Source organism: Aquila chrysaetos, chromosome 22 (genome assembly GCF_900496995.4).
Source record: "Aquila chrysaetos chrysaetos chromosome 22, bAquChr1.4, whole genome shotgun sequence".
In the NCBI taxonomy this organism is placed as follows: domain Eukaryota; kingdom Metazoa; phylum Chordata; class Aves; order Accipitriformes; family Accipitridae; genus Aquila; species Aquila chrysaetos.
Window position 1 is genome coordinate 12,529,791 of NC_044025.1, and position 27,756 is coordinate 12,557,546.

The following is a 27,756-nucleotide window of genomic DNA, read 5'->3' on the forward strand; positions in this document are numbered from 1 at the left end:
CATCCCTGCTATCTGTCATGACCGGGAACATTGCAACCATATCCCAGTCCTGTTCGTAAGCTGCTCTCGCCTGTGCTGCAAAGTTGCAGCTTATGGGTTTGCGTTGCTGGGGTAAAATCCACAGCCTAACTGTGCGGCTCTCGCTCGCTTTGGGAGCGAAGCATTTACTCACCCCTGGGAGCAAATCACAGCCTGCGAGTCTGTGTGTGTTTTTTCTACGTTGTACATTGAGAGCATTTAACTTGGGCTTGCAGGGAAGCCTCACTGCAATATGCCCGAGTTTCCCGCTGCAGCAAAACAGTTAAGCGCTGAGTCCCAGCCAGCCCACCGAGGACTCCCCCGTGGCAGGCTGCAGAGTGTCCTCCAGCTCAGTTTGCGATGCTGAGGAAAGGACAAACCCAGCTTTCCACGTGAATATGCTCCGGCCTCATAACCGGCATGACAGCGGTACGCGTGCCGGAGCGGCTCTGCTGCAGTCGGGAGAGTGCGGTGGTGTTGGTCCAGAGACCAGACCCAGGCAGTGTGGAGAAAGTGAGTGCTAAAGGCAACCGGGAATTCTTTAAAATAAAAGCCCCGATATGCGAGGGTTGGCCTCTGTGGGGTGGATGAAGCACAGAAGTCCCCTCCCCTGCTGCCAGCTTTCCCCCCCCCATACTCCTGACTTTCTCACCCCCTCCTTGTTTCAGCTCTGTTTTTCTTTCACACTCCTCCTGTGGGGGTCGAGCCAGTGTTTTAACTCTTTCGTCCTTGCAGTAATTAGTTAGTGGCTTTGAGACTACCCCTAAGCCCCAGGTGGGGCATCTGCCCCAGCCCGCAGCAGGAGCCTCCAGGAGCTTGCCTGTGTGCTGGGCACAGAGGTGCGTGTGTGTGTAGAAGGAGGAAAGTAGTGGAGAACTTGTCACTTTTATTGTCGTGGCTGGCTGTCCCTGCCCGGTGGAGGTGCCCTCAGACTGCTGCTGGGATGCTGTTCCCTTCAGCATCCAAGAAAAGGCATGGAAATGGTCCCTTGATCCCCTGAACAGATTTGAAGGGCAAAATCTGCCAACTGCTCGGTATATTGATTCAAATGCATTATTCCTCCCTGGGCAGATCCCTGCCCTGGGAAAGGAGCAATCAGTGCAGGTGCAAATAGCTTTTAATTGCAAAATGTATCTCACCATGGAGGCATTTAGGCTGGATATGATACAAGTGATACAGCAGCAGCCTGAAGAAGACCAATAAGCCAGAGCACTGCAGGGGCCAAACTACTCCTATGCAATACCTGTGGCGTAAATATTCATGTATGGCTGTGTGTCTGTGTTCTTCCACATATCCCTGAGATATGACACAGTAGGGTTATGTGAAGATTCAAATATCATCTGCAGGGAATGTGAAAACTTGCTCTCTGTAACGGTTCCTATGTGAGAAGGCAGGGTACTTTGGATGCGGATGTTTTGTGTGTGGACTCGCCTAAAGCCAAGGATCGGGTGCATTTTCTTGGTGCCAGCGAGGTGCTGGCTGCGGGCTGTGTGCCTGCTTCGGAGACAGAGCTCTCTGGCCGAGGTTTAGCTGTGGGCTCAGACGGCCCTTGCACACAAAGTGATGTACAGGTGGCTGGAAGAGGGTCCTATAGAGGTTGTCAGACTGCCTTAGGGTGCCTATGGAGCTGTATACCGGTGCTTATAGCGTGTTGTACCTGGGTTGTCTGTTCTCCGGACCAGGTCGGGGCCCTTAGCTGTGCTCCGGGCAGGGCGTCTGTGGGCTCGGCCCGGCCCGGTGGGCTCCGCTGCCCTCCGCGGGGCTCTGCGCGGGCCCTGGAAGGGGCGGACAGCAGCCCCCCTGCCCCGCCATCCCCTGCCGCTCCCGGGGCAGCATCTTCCCCACCTCGGGGTGGGGAACGGAGCTGCACGGGAACAATTCAGAGATAACCCAGCCACTTTAGAGGTTACCCTCCCTAAAGAGGGGTCCGGGCGGGGGGGGGGGGGGGGTCCCACTCCAGCCTCCGCGGGGTGACCCCGCCCTGGGGAGGGCGAGCAGCCCGGCTTGCCGGGATGCACCGGGTGTTGTTTTATTTTACGTGCAAACGCTGCGCAAGCCTGTATTTGGGGAGGCATAACCCACGGAGGAGGCGCAGCGACCTCCCTTCCGCGGCAAGAGCCCGGGGGGGGGTGGTGGTGGCGGCGGCCAGACCCCGGGGCGCAGGGGAACGGGTCGGCAACGAAGCGAGATGCGTGGGGGGAAGGCTGGGGGCTGATGCGGGGACACCGAGGGGCGGCAGGTCGGGGACCCCGCGGAGAGGTGCGGGCACTGCGCCCGCTCCGCCGCCGAGCAGCCAGCCCGGCGCTTCCCCAGCGAGGGCAGGAATTGGTTTTATATTATTCTTCTTATTTTCCCTAGAAAAACAACAAAAAAAAATCGGACTTCCTAGAAAAAGAATCGGACTTTCTCCGTGAACTGTCCTGTTCGGAAACGGTGTGCTTTTGCCGCGCAGCAGCGCACCAGCTGTCCGGGAAGGGGGCAGGAACCGGGGCGAGCGGTGGGGGTTCAGCGGCGATTTGGGGGATTTGCAACGGGGAAGTTGGCGAGACCCGGGGCAGGTCCGGCCCCACGCGCGTTTCCAGCGGCGTTTGACGCCGGGGATAACCCCGCTGCGTGAGGCGTTCTCTCCTTCTTCCTTCGGTAGCGGAGCGGCAGGGCTCGGGCAGGGGCCGCCGCCGCCGGCGGGGCAACCCCGGCTTTTGGGCGCTGGGGCTGGGTGGGGGGCGGCATCCCGGCTCTGGCGGGGGACCCGCCGGGGCGGCCCCGGGGGAGCGGGGAGGGCTCGGCCACCCTGGCAATTAGCGCTGCCGCTGGCCCCCGCCGGCTGTACGGGAGCGAGGAGCCCTCCTGGCGAGGGCCGGCCCCGGGCGCTGGCCGCGGGGGGGGTGGTCGGTGCGGGGAGTGGGGTGCCCCCCCCCCCCCCCAGCCTCCGCTTATCCCCGCGCGGGTACCTGGCGCGGGGCGGCCCCGGCGAGCAGCGCCGCCGCCTCGTTGATGAACAAAGGCGCGATCGTGTTTGTATTAATGCCCCCCGCTCCCACCCCCACCCCGGGGGGGGGGCTTCGGGGCAACTTTCCCCCGGGCCGACCGGGGCGTCTGGGTGGGGCTATGCTAACGAGGGGGGGCGTGGCCTCGCCCCCGCGGCGGCGACTCGCGGGCGGCCATTGGCGGCGGCGCCGCGGTGGGGTGGGGGTGGGGGGGGCAGAGCGGTGACGCGATGCAAATGAGGGGGCGTGGCGGCGTCGGCCCCGCCCCCCGCCCGCCGGGGCTGCGGGGCTCGTGTTCGGCGGCGGGGACAGTCAAAGTGGCTCCCATAGGGAGAGACGGCGAGTCCGCCCCGGCGCTGCGGGAGAGGGAGGGGGCGCGGGCACCGGGAGCCCCAGGGTCTCCCTCCGTCCGTCCGACCGTCCGTCCGCGCCGCCGCCGCGGGTGCGTCCCTCTCGCTCCCTTCCCGGCGTGCGCCCGGCTCCGGCAACTCGCTTCCTGCGCGGCTGAAGGAGGGAGGAGAGAGCGCTTCGGCTGGGAGAGGAGAGAAGAAAAGAAAGAGGGAGAAAAGAAAGAAAGAAAAGAGAGAGGGGGGAAAAAAGGGGGGGGGGGAAACTTGCCTCTCTTGTCACTGGAAAATGACACTTGATGTAGCAGAGCCTGCCGCAGCTCCCGTTCGTCCTATTGTTTCTTAAACTGCCATCCGAGATTTTTTTTTTTTTTTTTTTTTTTTTTTGCCTGCTGCCATCCGAGGGGTGTCTTCATACAAAAGGGACTTCAAGTACTCCTCCGGCTTGCGAGCGCTGCAACCAGCCCCCAGCACCCCGCCAGCCCCTCCAAGCACCCAAACAAACTGCACACGCAGCAAACAGCAGCGACAAAACCGGGCTCTGATTGCCTCTGGATTTTTTTTTTTTTTTTTTTTTTAATGTGCGTGCCTGTGTTTGCTTTCTCTGACTTGCTTTGATTCCAGAGATCAGCTGCAGAGAGAGAAAAAAGAGAGAAAGAGAGAGAAAAAAACCATATATAACAGTCCGCCTGGCGATTTTATCACTTTTTTTTTTTTTTTTTTTTGAGTAAAGAAGGAAGATTTGCGCTGTTGTTTCTGATTCATGTTTGGGATTCAGGAAAGCATCCAGCGGAGTGGGAGCAGCATGAAGGAAGAGCCCCTCGGCGCGGGGATGAACGCGGTGCGGACGTGGATGCAGGGAGCCGGCGTCCTGGACGCCAGCACGGCCGCTCAGAGGTAGGCAGGCTCCGCGCCCGCGCCCCGCTCCGCGCCCCGGGGCGCACGCCGCCTGCAGCGCTGCTCCCCGCGGGCAGCGCCTTTCCCCCTGCACCAACAAAAAGCCGGCTCTGGAGCTCTGCTAACGGCAGTGAGTTTCGCGTAGACGTCGCCAGTTAAATATTTATCCCTCTTGTCCCGTAGGAATGACTTTTTATTAAATAATAATAATAATAAAGGAAGCGGCGAGTTTCGCTAGGTAGGAATAGGTGGGTTTTAATCTCTCTAGCTCCTTGTGTCCGCGCGGAGGAAGGAGTTTTCAAAACTATGTTTGCTGCTGATTTAGTCTTAAGATCTCCAAACGACACTTTCCTCCTCCGATAAGCAGCGAGTTCTGCACGGATATATCCAAAATATATTTCTCTACCTCGCTTTCTTATCCCCGTCAGAATCAGCAGCCTCCCTTCTCCTCCGATAAGCAGGGAGTTTTGCAAAGCTTTCTCGAGGAGAAATTTAATTCGAAGCCCCTTTGTAAAACCACTGCCACTTATCTTAGATTTTTTTTAAAAGAAAACCCTTCAAACAGGAGCTGGATTTGGCGAAGCTGTGCCCAGCCTCGCTTTCTCTCTTATTTCTCCTCGTCCCCATCCTCTTCCCCGCGAAAAAAAACCCCAACAACCCCTGATGCCGGATTCGCAGCCTGAGCCCTGGAGCCGGCATCAGCTAAGAAGTTTAATGTTGACATCTCCCGGTGTCTCCCACCTCGCCCCGCACCCCTCCCTTTGGAGCCCTCTAAGGAAGGGAAAGTTTCTGCAGGGACAACCCTGAAATATTTCAAGTTGTCTCCTCGGCTGCCGTCGCGGTGTTTACCCACCACTCCGGCGAGGGGAGGAAAGGCTCGCAGGACTGAAACTGAAAGAGATAAGGCACATGGGCGCTTGGGTGACAGCTTCGAGCCGAGTTTGAGAAGTGGCAGGACCAATGCCGCTCCGCGGGGCAACGCGCCGGCGGGGCTGAGCGCGGCTCCCCCGCCATGCAGGGCCGGCTGCGGGCGGGCACGGCCCCCGGGGAGGGTTGGTGGGTGCCGGTACTGGGTGCCGGGGGCGGCAAGTGTGTGTGTGTGGGGGGACCCCGCTTGGCGCTTCGGACTCGCCGCAGGCCGGGATGGGGTCGGGTCTGTGCCGCGCTCCCGGCTCCGCGGGGTTTCGGCGTGGCCGCGCTTGAAGACGCCTTTCCCCTCGCCCGGAGGGAAGAGCCCCGGGGCGACTCGGGGGGCAGGGGGGGGGGGTGATGCTCAGCCCCGGGGGAGCCCAGTCGGGTGCCGGTGGGGGAAGGCACGGACTGGGGGGCAGAGGAGGGGGAGGACACGGAACGGACGGGGGGACGCGGCGGCGTGAGGCCGCGTCGTCGGGGCTGCCGCTAACCCGCGTCTCTCTGGTCCCAGCGGAGTGGGTCTGGCCCGGGCTCACTTCGAGAAGCAGCCTCCTTCCAACCTGAGGAAGTCCAACTTTTTCCACTTCGTCCTGGCTCTGTACGACCGGCAGGGGCAGCCCGTGGAGATCGAGCGCACCGCCTTCGTGGGCTTCGTGGAGAAGGAGAAGGTGAGTAGCCCGGCGGCCCGCGGGGGGGCTCGGCCGCCTCTCCCGGGCCCTCCCCGCTCCGCTCCCCCGGGGCAGCGGCACCGGCTCGTCCCGGGAGCCACCGCCGCCTCCCGGGCCCCTTACTCTTTCCCCGTCCCGGAGGGCAGCCGGGGAAGGGGTCTCCCTCCATCCCTCGCTATGCCCGGGGCAGGGGAGGGGGCCGAGACCCATCCCGTCCGGCCCCGGGGCCGCCCGGCGTGTGAGCGTTGGAGAAGCTTCATATGATATATAAATTTTTTTTTTTTTTCCTTTTTCCCTCCGGCCTCCCGCGTCCTCTTTGACTTCAGGAAGCCAACAGCGAAAAGACCAACAACGGGATCCACTACCGCCTGCAGCTGCTCTACAGCAATGGTAAGGGCTGGGAGCCCCCCGGTGTCAGCCCCACCACCCCCCCCGCCGCCTCCTCGGCTGGAGAGCCCACCAGAGGCCGGGGAGCCGCTGCCCCGGCTCCCCTCCGCTCCGCGCATCCCTGCGTTCGGTGCCTGGGCGCAGCTTCGGTCGCGGCCAGCGGTGCCGGGACCCGGGCGGGAGCCCCGGGGGGGGGGGCCCGAGCCCCTCGGGCGAGCCCCGGTGCGCTGCCTCCGGCCGGCCCCGCTCCTCACACCTCTGCCTCGTTTCAGGGATCAGGACGGAGCAGGATTTCTACGTCCGACTCATCGACTCCATGACCAAGCAGGTAGGTGCTGCGGGACGCCCGCGGAGGAGGAGGAGGAAGGGGGGGTGTGTGTGTGTGTGTTGGGGGGGGTGGCAGCCGTCGGGGCGGCCCCCGGGAGCGCGGCGGGGCGGCCCGCGGAGGCGAAACCCGCCCCCGGCGCGAAGCGGAGCGGAGCGGCTCTGCCCCGGCGGGGAAGGGGCCGCCGCCTCCCGCGGGGCACGGCCGCGCTCCCCGCTCCGCGGCCGCGCAGCGGCGGGGGGCCGCAGGGCCGAGCCGCCGGCCCCGGCCCCGGCGTCGGGGCTGCGCGGAGGGTCCCCGCGGGACCCTGCCCGCCGCCGGGCTTGGGAGCTCCGAAAAATACGGGCGAGCCCTCCAGCCGCCCTAGCCCGGGCTGGGGCCGGTTTTGCCGCTTAATTACTGAGAATTAACCTCCGGCCTCCCCCCAGGCCGGCAGCACAAGCCGCCGCGGAGGCGCGGGGGCCGTGTTTGTCCGTCCTTTCTTCGCGCTGCCGCCGGGTCCTTGGGTTAAAGGAGGAGCGATCAAACGGTGGCACATTTGCATGTCGGAATAGCCCCCCGAACCGCGGCGCGGGGAGCGGCGAGCTCGGTGTCGGACTTCGGGGAGGGCTGTAGGGCAGCAGACCTTGTCAATGGATTAACCCTAATTTGCAGCTTGCTCTTTAGCTTCCCAAACGGAATAATAACGTGCGTGCCTACCTGTAAAAAATACTTTTCTGTATGAAAACTGTATTTTCACAGAGGGACTACCTGAACAAATCGATTCTGTCTTTTTAAAAAAATTTCTTACTCTACCTTTTTCTTCTGCTCCTGTCAGAATATTTTTCTCTCGCAATACGTTTCTTTTGAATAGTTGGGATGGCTTTTAAGCCCTTTTATCCTTAAGATATGTTTTTTCCCCTCCTAATCTGTTTTACTTGTTAAAGAAAATTCTTAAATTTTATTTAGGAAAAACATTAAGCTTTTTTTTTGTACCGAGAGGAAAAGTCAGTCCCTGTATGCTGTCTGTAGGGAAAAAACTCTTGGCTTGTATTTGGGTTTCTTCTCTATAGCAAAACATAAAGCTCTAAGGGCTGAGTTTGTTTTAGAAAACTCTCTTTGATGGTCCCCAAACATCTTTTCCTGCTATTGAAGACTGTCTTTCAACAGAAAAAAAAAAAAAAAAAAAAAAAGGAACTTGGATTAATTTTGCTAGAGAATCCACTATGCATCTGAACTCTGTTAAACTATGCACTTCCAAACAGAGCCCGCTCCCTGTAGGAATTAAAACAGCAGCAACATACCCTTCTTCATAACAAACCTTGGAAAGCATTTGCTGTCATTCCTTGTTTTTCAGGCACAAATTGGCTAGTTTGTGTTAAAAGTAACAAAATCTTCCTGATACACGAACTCTTTTTAGTTCTTTTGGAGCTTGTGTATTTCATTGTAGACCGTATGAGAGAGACTATCAATAAATATTATCTTTAAATAGCTTTCCTATCATTACGGAAATGCAAAAGCCTCTGTTCATAATCCTGTTGAAAACAGAGCCCTGAACTCATGTAGAGCAGCGGATTCAAAATAATTTTCTTAACAAAGGCATCTTGCATATGAAGAGTTCATCCTAAGGCACTGTTTGACCTCTTGGTCTCTCATTATTATCAAGTCATCAGAGGGTCTTTGGAGAGAAAGGGGAAAAAAAACCCCGAGATACAGTTTATTTGTAAAACCTACCATGTAGCTTTAAAGCACATTCACAATGAAGAGGAAAAAAAAAAATCTGTATGATTTCAGGAAGTCTTACAAAAAACAAAGTTAGTGCAAATTACAGATTTTGGGGAAAGTGCAATGGAGTTGAGAAGCGAGGATTTAAGAACAAAAGCTCTCTGAACTTGGATTAGAATACGGGCAGCAAAAGGCTATTTTAGATGCAAACATGTTTGCTTACGTATTAATTTCATGAACATAATTTCTTTAGGCATGACTATAATTGCTTATGAAAAATAGGGCATTGTCATGTCAAAACTGTGGCATGTGCCGCTCTGAATCTTTTTGGGGGCCGGGGGCTAAATTCTCCCTCTTCTTCTTTTTTAATTCTTTCTTTTTTAAAGTGAAATTATTTCATAGTTGCGATCGCTTCGGTTACTGAATGCTTATTATGAAGCGAAGTACAACACATGACAGAAGCTCACCCAAATGTTGAATATATCATTTATATTTTACGACAGTGAATTATATAGAAGATTCTCAAGTAACTTTCAAATCATCAAACTGTAATTAAATATTGCAAAGACTGTCTGAAAATTCTTTAATTTTTAATGAAAGTTAAATATATATTGTCAGTCTACTCGAAGGTGTAGTATTTTAATGCATGACGCTCAGAACAAATTGGATAATGAAATGATTACTTTTAAATGAAACAGTTGCAGAAGCGTACATGTTTCAGCTGGCAAGTATCTTCTCGATACTCACACACGCACATTCACACACTCAATAATTGTGAATTCCCAGACTGAAATTACAGCTACTCTGAGGTTTCTGGTGGCAAATTAAAAATCCCACAGAAGCAAAGCTTGAATGAGTTAGGTTCCCCAGATCATACAGGAAAGTATCTGTGGCTCTTTTTTTTATATTAAATAATTTTTTTTTTTTTTTAAACACGGACCCATCAGATTTAAATGTATTCTCTTTGTCTCACAGTTATAAATGGCAAGGTTTTGTACAGCTGCGGATTATTAAGTTAGGTAAGATAAAATAAAATCCGTTCTGCAAATCAGACCTAGATTTCTATATATAGGATTGCTACTCATAGATGTAACATAAATGTCCCATTAGCAGCATGCATTATATCAGCAGGTAGACAGGCAGGGCTTCGCTATGCTGGATGCTGTGTATGTAATAGATAGTAGATGTTCCTGCTCCTATGGAGTTCTTGATCTGAATAAGCCAGGGCTTGGTTTGTGTGGCTGTGCCCAACTAAGAAACTCATGGCGAGAGTCCTGTCACAGGCAGAATACGGGCATCTACGTGTCCTGGTGCGCGCGTGTATGTTCTCTATCAGCTGTGATGCAGCATGGGAAGCGGGGCTGGAGAGTGGCGTTACTGAAGTAACCAAGAATTTTGTTGCGAGCTACATCGCAGGGCAGATCTGGGCTGTAGGTATGAACTATGCGTGTGCTGCCCCAAAACATGAGCTTTCGCTGCACGCGTGCTCCTTGGTAGCCTGGGCTGTGGGGCTTCCGAATGGGAAACCCAGGCAGGTCTGGTCTCAAAGTGCATCGTTTCAAGTTATATTTGGGATAACGTGCTTGGCCTTTGGTGGTGGCCCCAGAAAAGTGTTGGGTAAGATAGGAATTACATGCCTGTGAGGGGTCTCGCTACATTTCCAAAATGTGCCCCCGTCATTTAAAAATTGTAAATGCTACGCGCAAATCGTTAATGTTGTGGGGAAGTTCTTTTCAGTTAGAGTAACAACATTCGGCGTCAATGCTGGCTTAATTAAATTTTCTTTTATGTTATCTTGGCACCTCATTTTACGTCGGGATCACATTCCTAATGTGTTCAAAACCCCGTAGGATCCCAAACTTTATAGCTGTTGCTTTCCGTAAAGCAGCAGCTCCTACCGCAGTAGGTCTGGCTCTAACAATGATGCATTTTGAAATTGCCTGCAAAATGTGAAATATGTCTGCTCTAATAAAACTGGAGTTTTTAGGCAAGTCTAAGGGTTTTAATATATTTACGGAGAAGAGATGCCTTCTATTCAGCTATATTTTCATAAAGTTGAGATATTTCACTATTAGGGAAGATGGAGGAAATAAATCTGAAATACTTGTTCCCCACCCATTTTTCCTTCAGCCGTTCTCATCCATAAGATATAAGGGATGCTAATATGGCTCAGGCATCTTAAAAATCATAAGTTTTGCACGATAGCTATTGTCTAGTGCTAAGAGTCCTCATGAGTCAAAAATGCTTCCTTCAGACTTAGTCTCTGTTTATGTTTTGCTTTTTTTCAGTACTTTAACTCTGGATGCAAATGGTTTTTCTGTTGACTTCTCTATCATTCTCTGATGTCTGCAGATATTTGATCAGCTCTCTATTCTGTGCATAGCACGGCCCTTCTCTGGCAGCTACACGCATGGGAAAAAAAAATGTTATCAATAAGTTCAGAGGAGCCTCAGCAGACTCGGAGAAATTTCACACAAACATAAAACAAAACCTAACCCCTGTGACGGGGAAAGTTTACATTGCGCCAGATTTTAGCAGCTTTCTTGTGCCTTTGGTGAGATGTCAGAAGCGCAGGTGATTTTAATTTTCTTGTACAGAGAGGAATGGAGAAGTTTGGAATTTGCATGCATGATCAGGACCTGTGTTTGGGAAAATGTAAACTCATCACAGTGGAAAATGTGTTGTTTGGAGTCTGAGGGTGAAAACAAAGCTGAGGATTTTGGAGAGACTGCCTGAGCCAGATGGCCTGGTGCATTCCCAGTCTGGCAGCCCAACTGCTCCCTCCTGTATAATATACAGCCATTTGTTCTGGGATATTTACGCTAGAGCTGTTTCCATGTGAATGTTTGAAAACCATTAAAAATGAACATATTAGGAGAGATAAATTTATTTAATTTGTGTGAATACGTCGATAAGCAGGCTGTGTATCAAAGGCAGAGGGAGACTGGATAAAATAATTAGATGCTTCTGAATTGTGCATTGAGAGACACAGCGAGAACTAACCGTCCTCGCCCTGGGACCCAGCGCTGTGCTACTTGTCCGGGATCAACCTCACTGGGATGAGTCAAAATTTTGCCTGGGGAAGGGGTAGAAACTCGGGTAATTAAGGGTTAAGTATTTGAAGCCAAATAAATGTAATTCACAGTATTTTCCATGTAGATATACAGTGGATACAAGCCTAATCCTCTCTGGGTGAAATTCTGGCCCATCTGAAGTCAATTGCAAAGCTCCTATTGAATTCGGTGGGGCCAGGATTTTATTTTCTCTCTGTGTGTATGGCTGTGTACGTCATTCCAAATCATTTCAGTTCTGTTTTTGAAAAGACCCTCATTTTAATGAGTTTTTCTTTCTCCTTTATTTCAATAAAGGAGATAGTTTGTTTTGTGAAACAGAAGAGGAATTTGAAAGCGAGTGGATTTAGGTGCATGTTGGTGATTTCTCTCCTTCTCTTACTCTTTTAAAATCAAGGCCATGACATAACTGAATAATATAATGGCCATGATCTCATTCCTTCAAGATTGTTTTTCATCCAGTTCGGAAAGCAGGATTGCTTGACTGGCAAACTGACACCACGAGACAATTCTGCCCTCAGTTGTACCAGCATAAATCTGGATTTATTCAGGAATAGTTAAGGACAAAATCTGGCTCTATATTTTTCCAACTTATTCGTCAACTCTTTTACTGCTTTATCCTGCCGTCTTTACTGGGGAAAAAGTGGATTAAATGAAAACTTTAGCCTGGACATTTATATTACCCCCTCCCTTTTATTTTATTTTATTTTTTTTATGAACTCTGTCACTGAAAAGTTTAGGCGAATTGTTGGACGCACTTGTCTAGAAATGACTGCGATGTGCTCAATTTAGTAGTTTTTATTTGCTGGCAAGCAGTGAATTGCATTTGATTTAACTTTTTATGCAGCTCTCTCTAAATGGAAGTGAGGAAGTCTTATATTTTGACACTAATTTTTTGGGGCCTGATTTTGAAATCCGTTTGTGCATGAGTGATCGTTACTCGCTGGGACTTCTTGTAGAAAGGTTACTTGAGTGAGTAATGGCTTACAAAATGGAAGATGAATTTTGTGGGGAAATGTTTAAGTTGTTCAGGAGAAGAAAAGCTATTTTGAAACACTTATGAAATAACACCGACTTAAAACTACACGAAGTAAACAAAAAGAAAAAAAAAGTGTATAATTTCGTATTTCCTTTGCTGGTGTTTTGTTGTGCAACCCTGATGTGTATTTGCAGGCTTATTTTTAGCTCTGCTGTGGTCTAAGTTTATACACTGTAACTTTCACTTTATCTCTCATTAATGTGATCCCTATTTGACAAAATCACGACGATGTTAGTGCGACAAGGAATCCTGCCGCAATCACCCTGTTTTAAAGCCTGAACTTTAAAAAATAATAATTAAAATAAAATTAAGATATTTTTGTTAAAAGAGGAGCTTTTCAAATCTTACAGTTAAAAATTTTCACAACAGTAACATTGTAGACCCTTCCTGTAAAAAATACTTCTGGCAGCTATAACGATCTGAAACTTTAGCAGTTCCTGTTTCCTTTTTGAAACTAATTGTAGAATTAATGCTTTAGAGCAGCGCAGTTTGCAAGACGGTAGAGTATCTGTAATGCTCTCGGGCAGCCATTCATGGAAGTAAACAGTTGGCGCTTTACACACCCGTTCGCACAAGTAAATTGGGACATAGGAATGGGAGTTGGGGATGAGTTGCTCAGAAATGAGCTCAGCAATTCCTCCCGCTTCCTAGAATTTCCTAGAAATTCCTGCAGGAGTAGGGTATGCGGGACTATCTGCGCTTAATGCGGAGAAAACAAAATGTGCATGGGTGCAACATCGGTAATTAAATGCAAATAAAGTGAGAAGCAAATCCTTAATGGAGAGGAAGGCAGAAGAATGTCATGCACGCAAAGAAGGGATCACTGATGCTAAACACAACAGACAAGGTGATTATGTACCACAGTGTTGACTCTGCCCGTTCATTATTGCTATTTAGTTGAGTTATTTAAGCGGGTACCTGGAGGTTAAGTAAGCATAGCAGCAGGAAGAGAAGAGGAAGAGAGAGGGGAGGGGAAAAAAAGAAAGTAAATTTTGTGCTCTGGTTCCTCATTTCTAGTGCTTCCTTGGCTTCACTGGCAACAAGGTTACCCATACGGGGTAAATTTATTTTAAGATTTGGAAGTCTAAGAAGAGTGAGCCAAGTCCAGCAGTCCTCTCGGGCACTATTCCCCCCGTGTCATGCTGTGATTGCCCGGAGGTGAATGGGGACTGGAGGTGTTTGTCTCCACTAAAGGCCTCAGGGGCAGATCTGCTCTTTTCCCCCCATGCTCTGCACTCTCAGAGGCAGATTATTCTTTAATTATTGATTAAGTCCAAAAAGTGCTGGGAGCTTCCCCCTTGCCTGGCCTGTCCTACTACCAGGCGGAACCTGATTTGGGGTTTTCTGGAGTCTTTGCAACATCCCCGCTGACCGACCCCATCAGGTGTCAGCCGGTTCCTTTGATTCCCTGGTTTTGGCTGGAAGAAGCTTTCCCCGATTTCCCCCCTTAACGCAGGGAAATGAGGATCTTCTGAATTTGTCCCACCTCCCGGTGTAACACAGGGATGACCGCAGTGCCATTTTCCAAGGCTTCTTGCAACCCATCCGTAGGTCTCTTGGGCACCGCTATGGAAGTACGTCAAGGCGTGGGCCAGCAGCTGAGCAGGGACGTGGGGTCCCAGCTGGGCGCAGGGGGACTGGCTGGGCTCTGTGCTGTGGGGAGTTTGGACGCGTCCTGCGACAACTTTCGTGTCCCCTTTATACGAGTGCTGGGTTCGCAGGTTTTGTGCCTCGCTGGTGGGAGTGAGGGGGCAGAAGTCAGGTGAAACTCTGTACCCGTTAGTTGCAGTGACACCAGCGGCCTCTGTTTTATCTTATCAGCAACCCGCCCCCCACCGGCTCGCAGGTTTTAGGGGAATACACATAGCAAAACCGAAATGAAAAAAATAAAACTAGTGAAGATAACACAGCCCCATTCCTGATATTATTTATGGAATCATTAAATCATTTTATAATGCATAATATTAATATTGCATATTACTATTAAAATGGTGTTAAAAATCAGCTCACGCTTCTTCAGATTTGTGTGTCCTAAGATCCGTGCCCCCTTTGCAGGTACAACAACTCTTACCCTTGGTAGGTTGTATTTGTAAGGACTGGGAAAGCAGTTCATATGATCTTACTTCATCATATATTAAGAGAACTTATTTTTTCTCAGTATTTTCCACACTTACCTTTTATGGAATGAGACCGCTTTGAAATGTATCACATCCATAAAGCATACTTTTGGTTTTTTATTTTCAATATCTATTTTATCGTTAGCTTTAGGGATACCTGTATCAGCTGTCATTTTATCTGCAGAGTTCGTTCCCCAATTTCTTCTTTTTAAGCCTGTATTTTAGAGGCTGAAAAGGTCACACCAAGGTCAAGGGTAGAGCCAATGCTCAGATGCAGGGCTGGTCATCCCTCCAAGGCTGGGGGTCTAACCATCCATCCCGGCTCTGGAGTGGCACCCTAAAAAGATATAGGAACCTTAGCGCTGTCAAAAGATGCTGTCGCAAAGGCAACTTCTTTTCACTCCTGTTTTGCTGCTGGGGGGGGCTGGTGCCCGGGACCGGGGGTGGTTACAAAACATAACTCTGTCCTGATCAGATGGAAACCCTGTACTGGGCGGGCTGTGAGCGCTAACCTAGTTAGCGTGTAATGCCGATCCCTCACCGGTGCCGCTGGTTCTGCTGGTGGCAGCATTGCAAACGTAGACTCTTCTTGAAATGTGAATACACTGTCTTTCCACAGTTTTAACTTAAAGGGTTCTCCCCATGCTATCTCAGAGTCAAATTTCTCAAGCTGGTTGATCCTCTGTTTGTTTTGGTATCCTCTGATCTGGTAGGGCCTGCTTCTCACTTATTTATATCCCTGTAACTCCAGAGTTGCTCTCTGGAAAGCGGTCGATCATGAGGTTCAAGGGCAGAATCAGGCCCAGGCACTTTCTCAGGAGCCACCAGGAAAATACCTGGGCTGTGCAGCTTTTGTAATTAAAAATACATGAGCTCTCTCTTTTCTGTCTTTTTTTTAGTGAATAGGACCAAAAGTATGCCAAGCCTTGCTGTTGGTTTGTGTTTTTTTTTTTTTCCCTTTCTTTTAATGCTATTAGGTTTATATTTTATTCTGAATTGAAAAGAAAATTGTGGTTGTCTTGACTACTAAAAAAATCCATCCTACACACCGCTTGAGAGATGTGCAAGGGAGAGGAGGGAACTTAGCTGTACTCAGCTTGTGTTGTTTTCCAGCTGCAAGTCTTGGAGCAGGTTCAGTGGAGACGCGGTCTCTTTAGCCTGCGACTTGGCTTGCAACTCCGGCTGCGCCTTCGGTTACCGTGATGCGTTTTTATTTTCTCCAAACTCAACTTGATGCACAGCTAAAAATGTGTTTTGTTTCTAGGCGATAGTATATGAAGGCCAAGACAAGAACCCAGAAATGTGCCGAGTTCTGCTCACGCATGAAATAATGTGCAGGTAAGAATACCCTGCTTCCAGTTAATTAGTGATGAGAAGATGAACGTGTCTCTCAAAATCTAGGTTGAACCTGCAGCTATTTTCGGACTTAAATTTATCTTTCTTGCATTAAACAATCCCAAAATAACACAGTTCGGTGTGTGTAATTAGCAGCAAGGTCTCAGTCGTCACACTAGTTTTCAATTATTTATAAAGAGTTATTCTTAACAGAACGCTACTGGTTTTCATTTAGACACTGTAGCCCACAAAAGGTCTCCTCACCAAAATTAACAATCAATTATAGTCTTCTAGCAATAAATGTCTCTGGCCCCAATTCCCAACAAAACCTCCTTGGTAAAATGACAAAATAGTACCTTTTTTTTTTTCTTTTTTTTTTTTTTCCCCCTGGGTGCGCATTAGGACTTGAGGATAGGAGGCCTATTTTGTCCCGGTTGCTGCTCACGCAAAGTCCCCGCTCAGCTGGAGCGGAGCAGGTGATGCTCCTCCACCCAAAAGATGTCTTCTTGTTGATTTTCTTTAAACTTCCCCGTGCAGATTTGGTTCTCCCCTGGGCTCCCTTCCCCTGAACATGCCTGCCTGGGGTTGGTCACTTAAATTCAGGACAGTCAAATATCTTCTCTCCCAAACACGGTACTTCTGCAGCTGCTTCCTTCTCTTTTCTGGCTGATTGAAATAGGTGAAACCTCTTCTACTTCCTTTTTACCGCAGAGAAGGCAGCATCTTCTCGCAAATCCCTCCGACACCTAGGAGAGCTTGACCTTGCAGTCTCATTAAAGTTAGTGGGTGTTTTTTGCATGTCTGAAAAAATCATTTGTTACATGTTATTCGATGGCAGAAAATAATTGCCTGGTGGAAGACAAGGCGTTCTTGCATAAGCTCATTGTTACAATCAGTTGTTTTAAGACTGTAAAAATGCCATTGCATGCGTTGTAACTTTTACAAAACACATTTACTAAAAAGGAGTAACTTGAGGGTAAAAACTAGTACCCACTTCTAAGAGAATAAACTTGGATGAGGGTTTCCTGGTGGGGGAGAGTCTTAGACAAAATATTCAGATGGAAACTTCTCTGTTGGTTGATTTTTTTAAAGTATCTTTTTTCATTCTTGGGCATCTGCGTGTTTTGTCCTCCATGGCAGCTCCTCCCTGATAAAACCCTGCTCGAGGGCAGTGTCCTGCGATGCCGGCAGAGAAGGAGCTGCTCTCCTTGCTTTGCCAGCCTGGGTGAAACCCTGCACAGCCCCACGAACTCTTCCTTGCAGGATTTGGGGGATTTTAGTTTTCATGTCCTATTTTTCTAGACTGCTTCATTCAGTAGGTTTGGCTTCTTCCAGGAAACCAAAGATAACCCGTTAGAGCCCACGAACGATCAGATGGGTATCTCCAAGAGGTGCCTGAGCTTCTGCTGCCGTTGGGAGCTGCAGCATCGCTTTGCTGAGGACTCCCGGCCGCTTCTCCCTTTCCAAATGGAAACCCAGTCGTGCTGACAAACTCATAATTGCCCTAAAATTCATTGGCCCAATTAGCACCACTTTCACACTAGATACCTAGCTAGGAACAATTCATGGAAATATTAAAGGAGGCCCCTGACCTGATAAGGCTGAAGTGCATGCTTTGCTTTTCTCCTGTAATAGACCAGTAAAAGAGTGGGACTGTTCACACGAGTAAAATTAAGCACATGCTCAAGTGCCTGCAGTGTCAGGCTCTGAATCTGCTGTTAGGCCTGGGTGATGTGCCCTCCTGATTCTTAAACGGCAAGGTTTTGAAGTAGGAATTCCATCTGCCTGCCACTCATCGAGCCATCCGTGCAAGCGTAAGAATCACCCACTTTAATGCATTAATTTTCTTACAAATACTTTAGAAACATCAAGGGTAAGAAGTAAATTGAAACTTTTATATAGAGGGCTGAGTTTTAACCAGAAGATCAAATACCTGCGTCAAAGATTTATGGCCGTTCAATATATTTTGACTGAGACAAAATTATTTCTGTTCTGGGAATGTGGAAAGATGTGCGGTCTTTCCCTTTATTAAAGCACTTTACACTTTCTTTGTTCTTAAAATTCACTGGATCAGGAGCTTTATTCTTCTCCTTCTATTTGTTTACTGCTAGTCCTTGCTTTGTGTTTCATAACCATAAGGTGGAAGGGTAGCAAAAAAAAAAAAAAAATCTGCCCATATCTGCCCATAGTAGGCAGATGTTGTGTGCCTGACGGGGTGGAGGAGACATATTCAAATTTCTTGCGGCTCATATTAGATATTACCCATTTCCTTTTCTGCCTGTACATGTGTAAGAGGGTGCTGTTTGTTTACCAGGCCGCTTGACCCTATTGCACAAATCTGTCATCTATTGTGCTGCTAACACTCTTTTAAATTGCAAATCTGATGCTCTTTAGGGGTCTAGAAGGGGGAAAAAAAAAACCTCTCTCCACACCATTCTGTTTCTCTTGATTTCTTGCCTGTTGTAAGTGGAAGTTGGGATGTGCTGAATTTGCACCAGGGGTGCAAATGCAGCCTCAATTATAAGCATAAAATTAGAGTCTGTTCCCCATTAATCAGCCCAGCTAATTGCTATGCACTACCATTAGCCATATGGTGTGAAAGACAGCTTGCTCTCCCTAAGATGAAATTTCTTCATTTCAGACATGAAATAGTGAGGGCTCTGTATTTTAAAATAGCTTGTTTTAGATATTTAATTTCTAAACAACTTTCAGCAGTGCTTTCTATCAAGGCTAACTGCACAATAAAACTTTGCATTTATGTGACAAAGCTGGGTATTTATAGTATACTACAACTATGGCACGGATAAGACAAAGAATTCAAATGTATAGGAGCGTCCTGGTTGTGGTAGGAAAGTGGGGCTGCGGTTTGCTTCAGGTGGCTGTTTATTTCAAAGGATTTCATTGTGTTTTGTCAAATATAAAAATCTACACTGTTGGCGAAAATGTTAATAGCTGGGGAGAATTCACAGCCTCAGTGGAATTTATTAGTATTGTAGGCAGCATGGGGAGGGACATCTATAGTTAATATTGCCTCAACAATTTCCATTATGAAACCTTCAGTGGCTTACAGCTTTGCCAAACTTAAACTGTTCTGGCTGAAATGTCCTTTGCAGGGTGTCAGCCTCAGGCTGACTTTCTTTGGAAAGTTTCAGCTAAAATGGTTCAGTGATTTCTGAGAATGAGGTTGGAGTAAAATATGGTTTTTGTCTGTGTAAAATAAAATCTTACAGCTGTTTTGGCGAGAAGCTCCCGTACCTCCACGCTTGGGGGCGAGGAGCCTGTTTGGGGCAGGGGTTGTCCCAACCGCATCGTCTGCGGGATGAAACCCACCTCGCTGGGAGCTTCTGCAAAATCTCCCACACGGACTCGCTAACGACTTGTTAGAGCCTGGCAGCTAAATGATCGGAAAGTCGCATTCGCGCTGGCCACGTGCCATCGCCCCGTAATTTCTCATTGTTCATTGTCCCCGCAGAACGCCCGAGCGCGCAGATACACAAAGCAGGGCTCCTCTCGCGAGCGATGCTCCCGGCCGCCACGCCGGCATGGGGACGGGAGGATTTGGGGGTGCCAGACATCGGGGCGAGGAGGCCATCGGGGCGAGGAGGTCTTCTCCTGCGCGCCCGGGCAGCGCGCGGTAGAGATGCTCCAGCACAGGGAAGGGAAGAGGAGGAGGAAGGTATGGAGCAAGACGACAGGAGGGCAGCAGGTCCACAGAGGGTTGGGGTGAGGACAAAGGCAGCAACAAAAGCTGGGAGTGGTGGTGGCCAGGGGACGGGGATGGCGTCGGGCAATAGGAGGGGGGGAAACCTGGGCTGGGCAGAGATGAGGTGCGGGAGCTGGAGGAGGTTGCGATGGCAAGAGGCCGCGTTACTATCGAGGACTACTTGTTTTAAAAACAAGCAAACCCTCCAAAAAATCAATTTTTCTAGGTTTTTTTCTGTGGGCCGACATGGTGTTGTGCCTGAGCTGTGGCTCCTTGCCCCGCTTGGGGAGAGGTGTCATGGAGGAAGAGCGAGGGCAAGTCCTTGCCCTCCTGGCTGCAAGGAGCTGGCACTCGGCACCTCTCCCTGCACTTTCACAGAGCCTTACTGGGAGCTGGAGGGTTTCTGGGTGACTTGGAGAAGCTCCTGGGAATTTTAAAATTCCTTCAGGGAAAGGAGAAAGGGTGCAGAATATTTAGGAACTTATTCCCAAGTGTTAAATAGGCACTAAAAGCCAAAGCTTTCGAGGCAAGTTGAATTAAAAGCACTTCTCGCGCCACGTGACCAGCTCTTAAACTCAGGGTTTGCGTGACGTCTTAATTCTCTGCATAGAAAAGCTAGGGTAGATAAGGCCTCGGATCCTGCTGTTGGGGGGAAAGAATTGCAAAAGGCAAGCTAAGGTTTAAAAAAAAATTATCTAGAACAAGAAAGAGCGTGCGGGGCCTCCTCTCATGCCACAGAGCCACCAGACGGCGGGACGTGCCAGCCACGCACCCCTTCCGCATCACCCTCCCATCGCAGTGCAAGGAGTGAGGTCTCTCGGTATTACTCGGGACTGTCGGGGTGCACTCTTGGGAAGCCCTATCCAAACGAGGGGGTCACCCGAGGAGCGACGCCGTTGTTTCCCCCGTTCCCGAAGCCCGGCTGTCCCCGTCAGCCAGCGCCGGTCTCCGTCCCGCTGGCGGCAGGAGGTGAGACCGAGGCGTCCCCATCTCCGGGCCCCCCGCGGCCCCCTCTCCCGCTGGGTTAGCACCCCGGGAAGGTGCCGGCCTCCGAGCCTGGCGGTGCGGGGATGGTGGTATCTGCCCATCTCGGGCTGGGAGCCTGGGAACCTTTGCTCGCCTGAGTAAGTGTGGCAATTTCTGTCCCTCCAGTCTGCTGTGAGAATGTCAGGACTAGCCCTGATTCGCTTCAGTCACAAGAACTGCATTGTCTTAACTTGTGCCAACTCTGTTTCTAATTACATTTTAATCATTTAAAAATGATTAGCAGTTTTTATTGCCTTGTTTGTGGGTAAATTTTCTCACCCCACACATTCTAGCTGCACTCCAATGACAAGTCCTTTTATAGGCAAAAAAGCCCCCCGAACGTCCACATGACTATTTACCTACAGCATATTTTATGCCTTCCTAAATTTTAATACTTTCTGGGTGCCAAGGCTCTTGCATTTTCTGGTGGATCAATTGTGGTATTGTGCTGTAAAATTAAGCAGTTTTTTTTGGCAATCCCAAACAATGTAACTTCCACCGAAATGAAGATACCGCACATGTGTTAACTGTGAAAAGTTTCAGCCCTGAATAGTTGCCTTGAAGCTTTTTGCGGTGAAAAGAATTATGTATTTTCCTCTCTTTGAAAACAAATTTTTTTTTTTTTTTAAACCATGTTTAAACAGGCTGTTTTTGTAAAAGGCCCCCTTTTTTTGTTATCTTTAGTGTGGTTAGTTGCTTTATTGCTAATCTTGGTGGGTAACTGTATATTATTCACTCTATTGTTCAGCAACACAAGAGAACCTTTGTCATACTCCCAACAGGGCTATTTATATAGTGTGGCACTTCTGAGGGCGTCTTCCTGCCCCGATGTTCTTCCACCTTCTGGGGAAAAGAAAATAGTTCATCGGAGTGGGAGCGCGAGCAGCGGTCGCTCCTGTCAGCCGCCCAAAGCCGGCTGCTGAAATAAGGGCGACGCGCAGGTCCCCGGGATGCCATTTGGAACAGGCTCGGTGGTTTCCAAAGATTTGGTTGCATGTGGTTGAGGTTTACCGGAAAGTTTATTGAACAGAAAGATGGACTCAGGTCTGGCCAGGGAGAGGAAATGGGGTGGTCCTCCCTGCCTGCCACTTGGTGCCACCATGGGATGGGGTCCCTGCAGCCCTCACCCCACAGGAGCTGCCCAGGCTTCATCCAGCAGGTCCCTGGGGACCAAGGAGGGCTTGGGAACACCAGGAGCTTCTTGAATTTTTTTTTTTTTTTTTTTTTTTTTTTTTTTTTTTATTCCTTGGAGCCTTGACTTCAGCGGGGGATTTTCTGTTAAGGGATGTCAAAAAACAGGTGCTTTCCTTGCTGGATGGGTGTTTCTTCCCTGGGGTGGGCAGGTGGGTGAAAGTCTGAGGCTTTGCTGACCTGTGTAGCTGTGACTTGGTCTCATGGGTTTAGATGAGCTGCTGGGGAGAGCAGGGCAGCCCCCGCGTCGCTCAGCCGCAGCTCTAGATGCACCAGGAGGGATTCCCACCCTGAGCAGAAACGTATATATTGCCTATGAGCTTACCTGCAATATATTTATGGCTCCTAATGGACAATAACCCCTGACAAGGAATCATCACAAACAACAATTTAACTTCTCTTAGGAAACAATGAGCCACCTTAGTTCAAAAGAATCCCAGCCTCGAGGTCAGCGATGGAGCAGTGCTTTAGGAGACGGAGCTTATATTTCACATGCCTGCTTTGTATCTGACCTGATGCAGGGCACCAGCCGCCGGAGCTGTGCTCTCCGTGGCATTAGTGATCATTAACACGCTCAGAAAACTTGGGGAAATAGGCACGCTCGAGCATAAAAAAAGCCGCTGCCGATGGTGCTTGCATTTTAGCTCCCCCATTAACAACAGCGTTTCTTAGAGGGAGAATAATTGTGCTTTCAGATTTCGGGGGGAGGTTTCCTGGTAGCTGAGAGTTTGGCTCTGTGTAGATGCAGGAATATCTTGTGGATGTCTAACATAGGCATTAAGCAAATGTAAAAACCAGGCTCAGTGGGGAAAAGGCTGCCTTATTTTGTGTGCGAGCGTATGTGGGACAACTGTTAAACCCTACGGAAAAGAGGCTACAAATAGGCAGGTCTCCCCGTTTCGGGTGATCCTTGAATTATTATTTGTGAAAGGGGCAAACCCCCTCTCTTTTTATATTTTCTGTTGCTAACCAGCTGTGCAAGAAGTTAAACATAGTAATTAACCCATATGTGACCCACTACATTTGACTGATTTCCAGGCAGGGACCGAGCGGTAACTCTAGCCGGCAATTTGAACCTACCATGTTCGTAATGATGATTTTACAGTGTAATGGTCGCACTAAATCCTTTCACTTTTGCTCTGTAGCCGCTGTTGTGACAAGAAAAGCTGTGGAAACAGAAATGAGACTCCATCAGATCCAGTGATAATTGACAGGTAAGGACTGCTATTGTTTCCTTCCATTTTTTTTTTCTCCCCCTCCTCATTATAATGAAACACCTGCCCTGTGTTGCTAATGGGGAAGAATTAGGACTATATACGGATGAAATTTTGTTTTTGATACTGAATTAGTTGTGCTTTGCAATTGCGATTGCCATGGAAGGGCCATATGGAGGATAACGGAGCGACCTGCTCTTTGGAGGGCTCCGGTTCTTGTAACTGATTCATGTGCATAAAGAGGAGATTTTTCTTTCTGACTTTCTGTGGCTCAATTCACATGCTGTGCCAGGGAAGCTTCAGGAATAAAATAATAATAGTTCGTGATTTATGAAATGTGGTTGGGTGCTTATAAATATTTAACTTTTATTTGAAAAATGTTTGAATCATTATCACTTTTAGCTACAGTAGTTCTGTTGGATGCAATCCATCTACATTTTAAGGTTTTTATTTATGCATAAAAACAGTTAAAAAAATAGATCTGCAAAGTAAGATTTTTTTCCTCCTCTTATTTTCTTTGGTTGGAATACTATTTTGACTGTATTGTCAGTTGATTAATTCATTTTTGCCTGTCTTAATTATTGTGTTTTTAAACAGATCCATATTGCTAATCTGACATCACCGAGTAAATCACTGTAGTACAATACATCTATTTTAGTTGTTCTGAGCCACGTGTAGTTTCTGTGCTTGCAAATTATGCAAAATGGTAGCCAAATAGTCAATTTTACATTTTAATTGTCCAAACTCATTGTACAAAGCCGTGTGCGATAACCAGGTTATTATGCAGCATTACTCTAGAAGAGTTAAATGGCCATGAAGTACTGAAAGTGTCTTTCATCAGCTGGGGAAAGCAATACCCTTGCACTAATCTGCGAATAGAGGGACCCTGAAGGGAAACTACCTATACATATAGGGGCGAGAGCATAGAATAGTGTGCTCCTCCTTGCATTATTGTCTGAGTTGATGTTTGCTATATTAAGTTTAAAGTATCTTCCGTGCCAGTGCGTCCATTTTATGAAAGAAGGTGAAGAGGGTTTGATGTGTTGGGTGCCACATGCAGAGAGCGGTCCAGGGGTATGGCAGAGCCTTGCCTGGCATTGTGCTCATCCCAACTCCCCGATTTACAGTTCTTGTTTGAATTTGGTAAGAAAGTGCAGATATTGGAAGCTTATAGCAGGTGTTTTGATTAGCTATAATAAGTAATCCTGAGAATGTTTGGATGTCAGAAGATATCTCTATCTATTTTAACTAGGCATATTTTCATCTTCTGTGAGCACTAGGTAGTACCAGGGAAAGTGGGGGGAAAAAAACCCCACAGTGAAATCTGTATAGAGATGTGTTTTATAAGCATGCTGCGGAGTCGAACACTATAAACATGGTGTTAGAGTGGCATTTTGAGCAACATGAAAGCTACAAAATTCACATGAATTTTTCATTGTACTGGAAAGTGAGATGTTAAGATGCTAATGGCAGGTTTACAGAAATATTTTGTTTAACTATCTAGTATGCAAAACTGCTAGTTGCAAATCATTTTAAATTATGAAAGCCAGAGATGCTGTCTGTTACATGCTTCCTGCAAAATGAGGAAAACAGTTACATGAAAAAACCAGATTCAGCTTCCCAGCAGTGATCAATTTATCAGTCTTTACATAAATTGATGCAAAAGGTACCAATTCGGAAGATTATTTTTAAAATGCAAGCTAAACGTAACGTAAAGATGATAATACAAACCCTACCTCACCACCCGTACTGAATCACGCTTGGCTTGTGAATGGGTTAAGCTTTTAAGTTCTTCACTTGGTTTTAAATTGTGACTTTGATACAGAAGGTTGATATGACTGTGGTTTGAATAACATTTGATTTTGACCTGTTCCTGTGGGTTGCAATGGTATAAGAAATTTGACTCAGCAGTACTGTAATTAGCCCTCCCCGTGTTTTTGAAACAGGATTGTGTTACCTGGATTGCATTAGTGTGGCTTCTATTGTTGCCGCTTCGCATCTGTCCCAGTAGGGTACTTAAAACCTTTTCTTGGCCGGGACTAGTTCAAACAATTTAGGCCAAATAAGTATGTGCTTTATACAGTTAGTGGCTTTAGTGATGTTTCTTGTGACATTTATCCTATTCATTTTTTTCCCCCCTTTTGGTTTGGAAAGGATGAAGCGATCTATATGGAGCCTTTTTACCTTGAAACGAGTCCTTTAAAATTGTTCTAACATTAAAATGCCTGCACAAGTCAGAACATGTGTTTAGTGGTACTCCATTGTCACTTCTCCATGCGCACAATTTTTAACTATTATGTCAATTGATATGCAAAACCATATTTAGCTATTTTTATTTGCATGTGAGCTTAGAGAATTCATTTACCATTTGGGCTAAAGCACTCCCACATGCCTTACGCTCTGATAAAGTCTTGCCTATGGATTTAATCTAACTCTTGCATCAAATCCTGCGAATCCACAGACTCTGACCTAACATAGAATTTAACATAGAATCTATCCATGGGATTTTTGACATATGTACTTACATGGAAATGCTATCCTCTTCTTACATGCTGGAATACTATTTTGGATTGATTAATCCTCTTTGATGAGGCTAGAGGAACTTGGGATAGAGAGAGCTCCGTCTTTGTGGTGGTTTAGTGAACTTGGCGAAGAGGCTGTTTGGCAACTTCAAAGTTACATGTGTTGTGTTCTTTTTCAAACCCTAGATACATATGAAAAGTAAATTGTATATTTTTATTTAATCAAAATGTGGGATTTAAAAAAAGCCTGTAGTTGTGTTTGGAACAGGATATGACTTTATCCTTTATGAAATTGCTTTATACTTTGCTCGATTATAGTAACAGCAGATACAGCAGTGAAAGGGACCTAAAGAAATTTATACTCATATAGTGATCTGAATTTTCTTTGGAGAACAAAATAAATCTATTATGGTTATAGAGCAGTCATTTCAAGGAATTTTCTTGGAAACTTGTGTGTGTCTGAATCATCTTCTTAGCATAGCCTGTATATTTTATCACTAATCCAGTTACATGTGTCGAGATGAAGATCTGATGAACAGGAACTCATTTTAAAAGGGGTATTATTGTCACAATACAAATGCACAATTCCTCCTACAAGTGCAGTGGCAGGGCTGTATTGTAATCACACTTTAAGAAAACACAGAGCACTTCCTGTTATTAAATTAAACTCTAGATTGATTTAACTTTCAAATTGTAACTCATATTTGAATTTAAAAGGTTTGCAATAAAATTCTTGTGAAGAAATCGAATAAATTGTAGTTTTATTACCACTCTGGATATCCCGGTGTCCTAACCTTTTTCCTTACAGTTATCTTAGTTCAATAAATAAAACCTCATTAGACTATTCCCATTTCAACGAGTTTATTAAATTTTACAGGAGTAATTAGCATAAGCTGTGCTAATTTTTCTGGAAGACTAATGAGAGCGCTTCCTAATTAGGTTTGCTTTGTAAGAATCAGAAAAGATGATAATGACAAAAGTCACATAGGGGAGAAAGTGGGGCTTTATATTATTCCTTGGTTCAGGGAAGAGGCTCCTCTCTCGGCATTCTGTTCCAAACTTTTAAACCCGATTTACCATTGTCAGGACCAATATTTAATGGTGTTACCCATGCCTGCTGGGGCTTCTTTACCTTTTATGGCTGCATCCAGTAACCAGGAGTCCTACTGACTGATAAAATAGGAATAACCACTGCAATCCCAAATATAGTGGCAGAAAAATCTTAGCATTTAGGATCTATACCATATACCTCCAGCTTGTGACACTGCAGGGAAAAAGGGCTGAAAACAGCCTGCTTGGCAATTGCTGGTTCACCCCAAATCTTGCTTCTTCCCAGAGTACTTGAGCAGGCTCATGACAGTGACCTGAAATCGGCCTTGCTGAGATTTACCAATACGGATGAGACCTACTTAAGAAATCTTGCCACCGTCTATCTTTCGGATAGATAAACTTCAGTTGCGCTGCAAGTCAACAGGCTTTGTGCTGGAGCTGTGTGCCCTTAGGTGGCAAGTCAGCACGGGGATGACCAGGGTCTCTTCTGGCCCTTGTCTGGCAATATACTGAAGTTCTTCATGTGCTGCTTCGGATGCAACTTCTGAGGAATGAGGCTCCCTCTGGCTTTGAAGAGGCGGCTTATGCATTTCCAGTACAATCAGAGCTCTTGTCCATGGAGCAGGGGTGGCGGCTCATGGATTGGAAGCTGTAATATTTTTTTTACGCTTTATTATCAGATGGCACCAAGGTACATTTTAACGCACGACCCGCTACCAGTGTTTGCAAGGCCTGTGTGCTTTCAACGCCTGCTGTACGGGATGCTCGGCCGCGCTCTCTGTAATCCGTCCCCAGCACACCCAGCTGCCACGGCTGCGGAGGGAGCCAACTTACCTACATATGTTTTTGAAATCTTTCAGCCTTTAACCTGAAAAATTTTATGTTTGTGGGTAGGATTTCACTGTGCAATGACATGAAAAGAGGCGTGAATGACTTTCAATGTCTCCATTTTACCGCTTTACAAGTCATCACGTAGTGGATTGTATTTTACGGGCCTGATCATCTTTTCATCCTAAATACCAGGCAGGTGGAAAAATGACACAGAGGACTGTATCACACTCACTGCATCCTCCCCACAAATATACTTGTCAGGCAGATGTGGCGATTAATGCATTTTGCAGTAGCTTTCCATGCCCAGAGGGAGAGTGATGGAGATGCAGGCAGGCTGGCAGAGCGGGCCAGCTTCGGGAGAGATGCCGGCAAGAGGATGAGGTGGGTTTTGCTTGGGAGGGAGCTGCCGAGG

General features: G+C 47.8%; 1 protein-coding gene across 7 annotated transcripts in view; it reads left to right on the plus strand.

Moving 5' to 3' along the window:
- Positions 1-3,285: 3,285 nt before the first annotated feature.
- The window catches only part of EBF1 (EBF transcription factor 1), a 285,087-nt gene continuing 260,616 nt past the window's right edge, over positions 3,286-27,756 (plus strand). For 6 of the 7 annotated variants that reach the window (XM_029998139.1, XM_029998142.1, XM_029998140.1 and 3 more), the window contains exons 1-6: positions 3,286-4,249; positions 5,673-5,829; positions 6,156-6,219; positions 6,489-6,544; positions 15,737-15,810; positions 22,873-22,941. In XM_029998139.1, the coding sequence (XP_029853999.1) occupies positions 4,116-4,249; positions 5,673-5,829; positions 6,156-6,219; positions 6,489-6,544; positions 15,737-15,810; positions 22,873-22,941 (554 nt within the window). In that variant the 5' untranslated portion in view covers positions 3,286-4,115. Of the gene's footprint in view, positions 4,250-5,128; positions 5,306-5,672; positions 5,830-6,155; positions 6,220-6,488; positions 6,545-15,736; positions 15,811-22,872; positions 22,942-27,756 lie in introns of those variants that run through there. The other variant, XM_029998145.2, reaches the window with a different exon arrangement.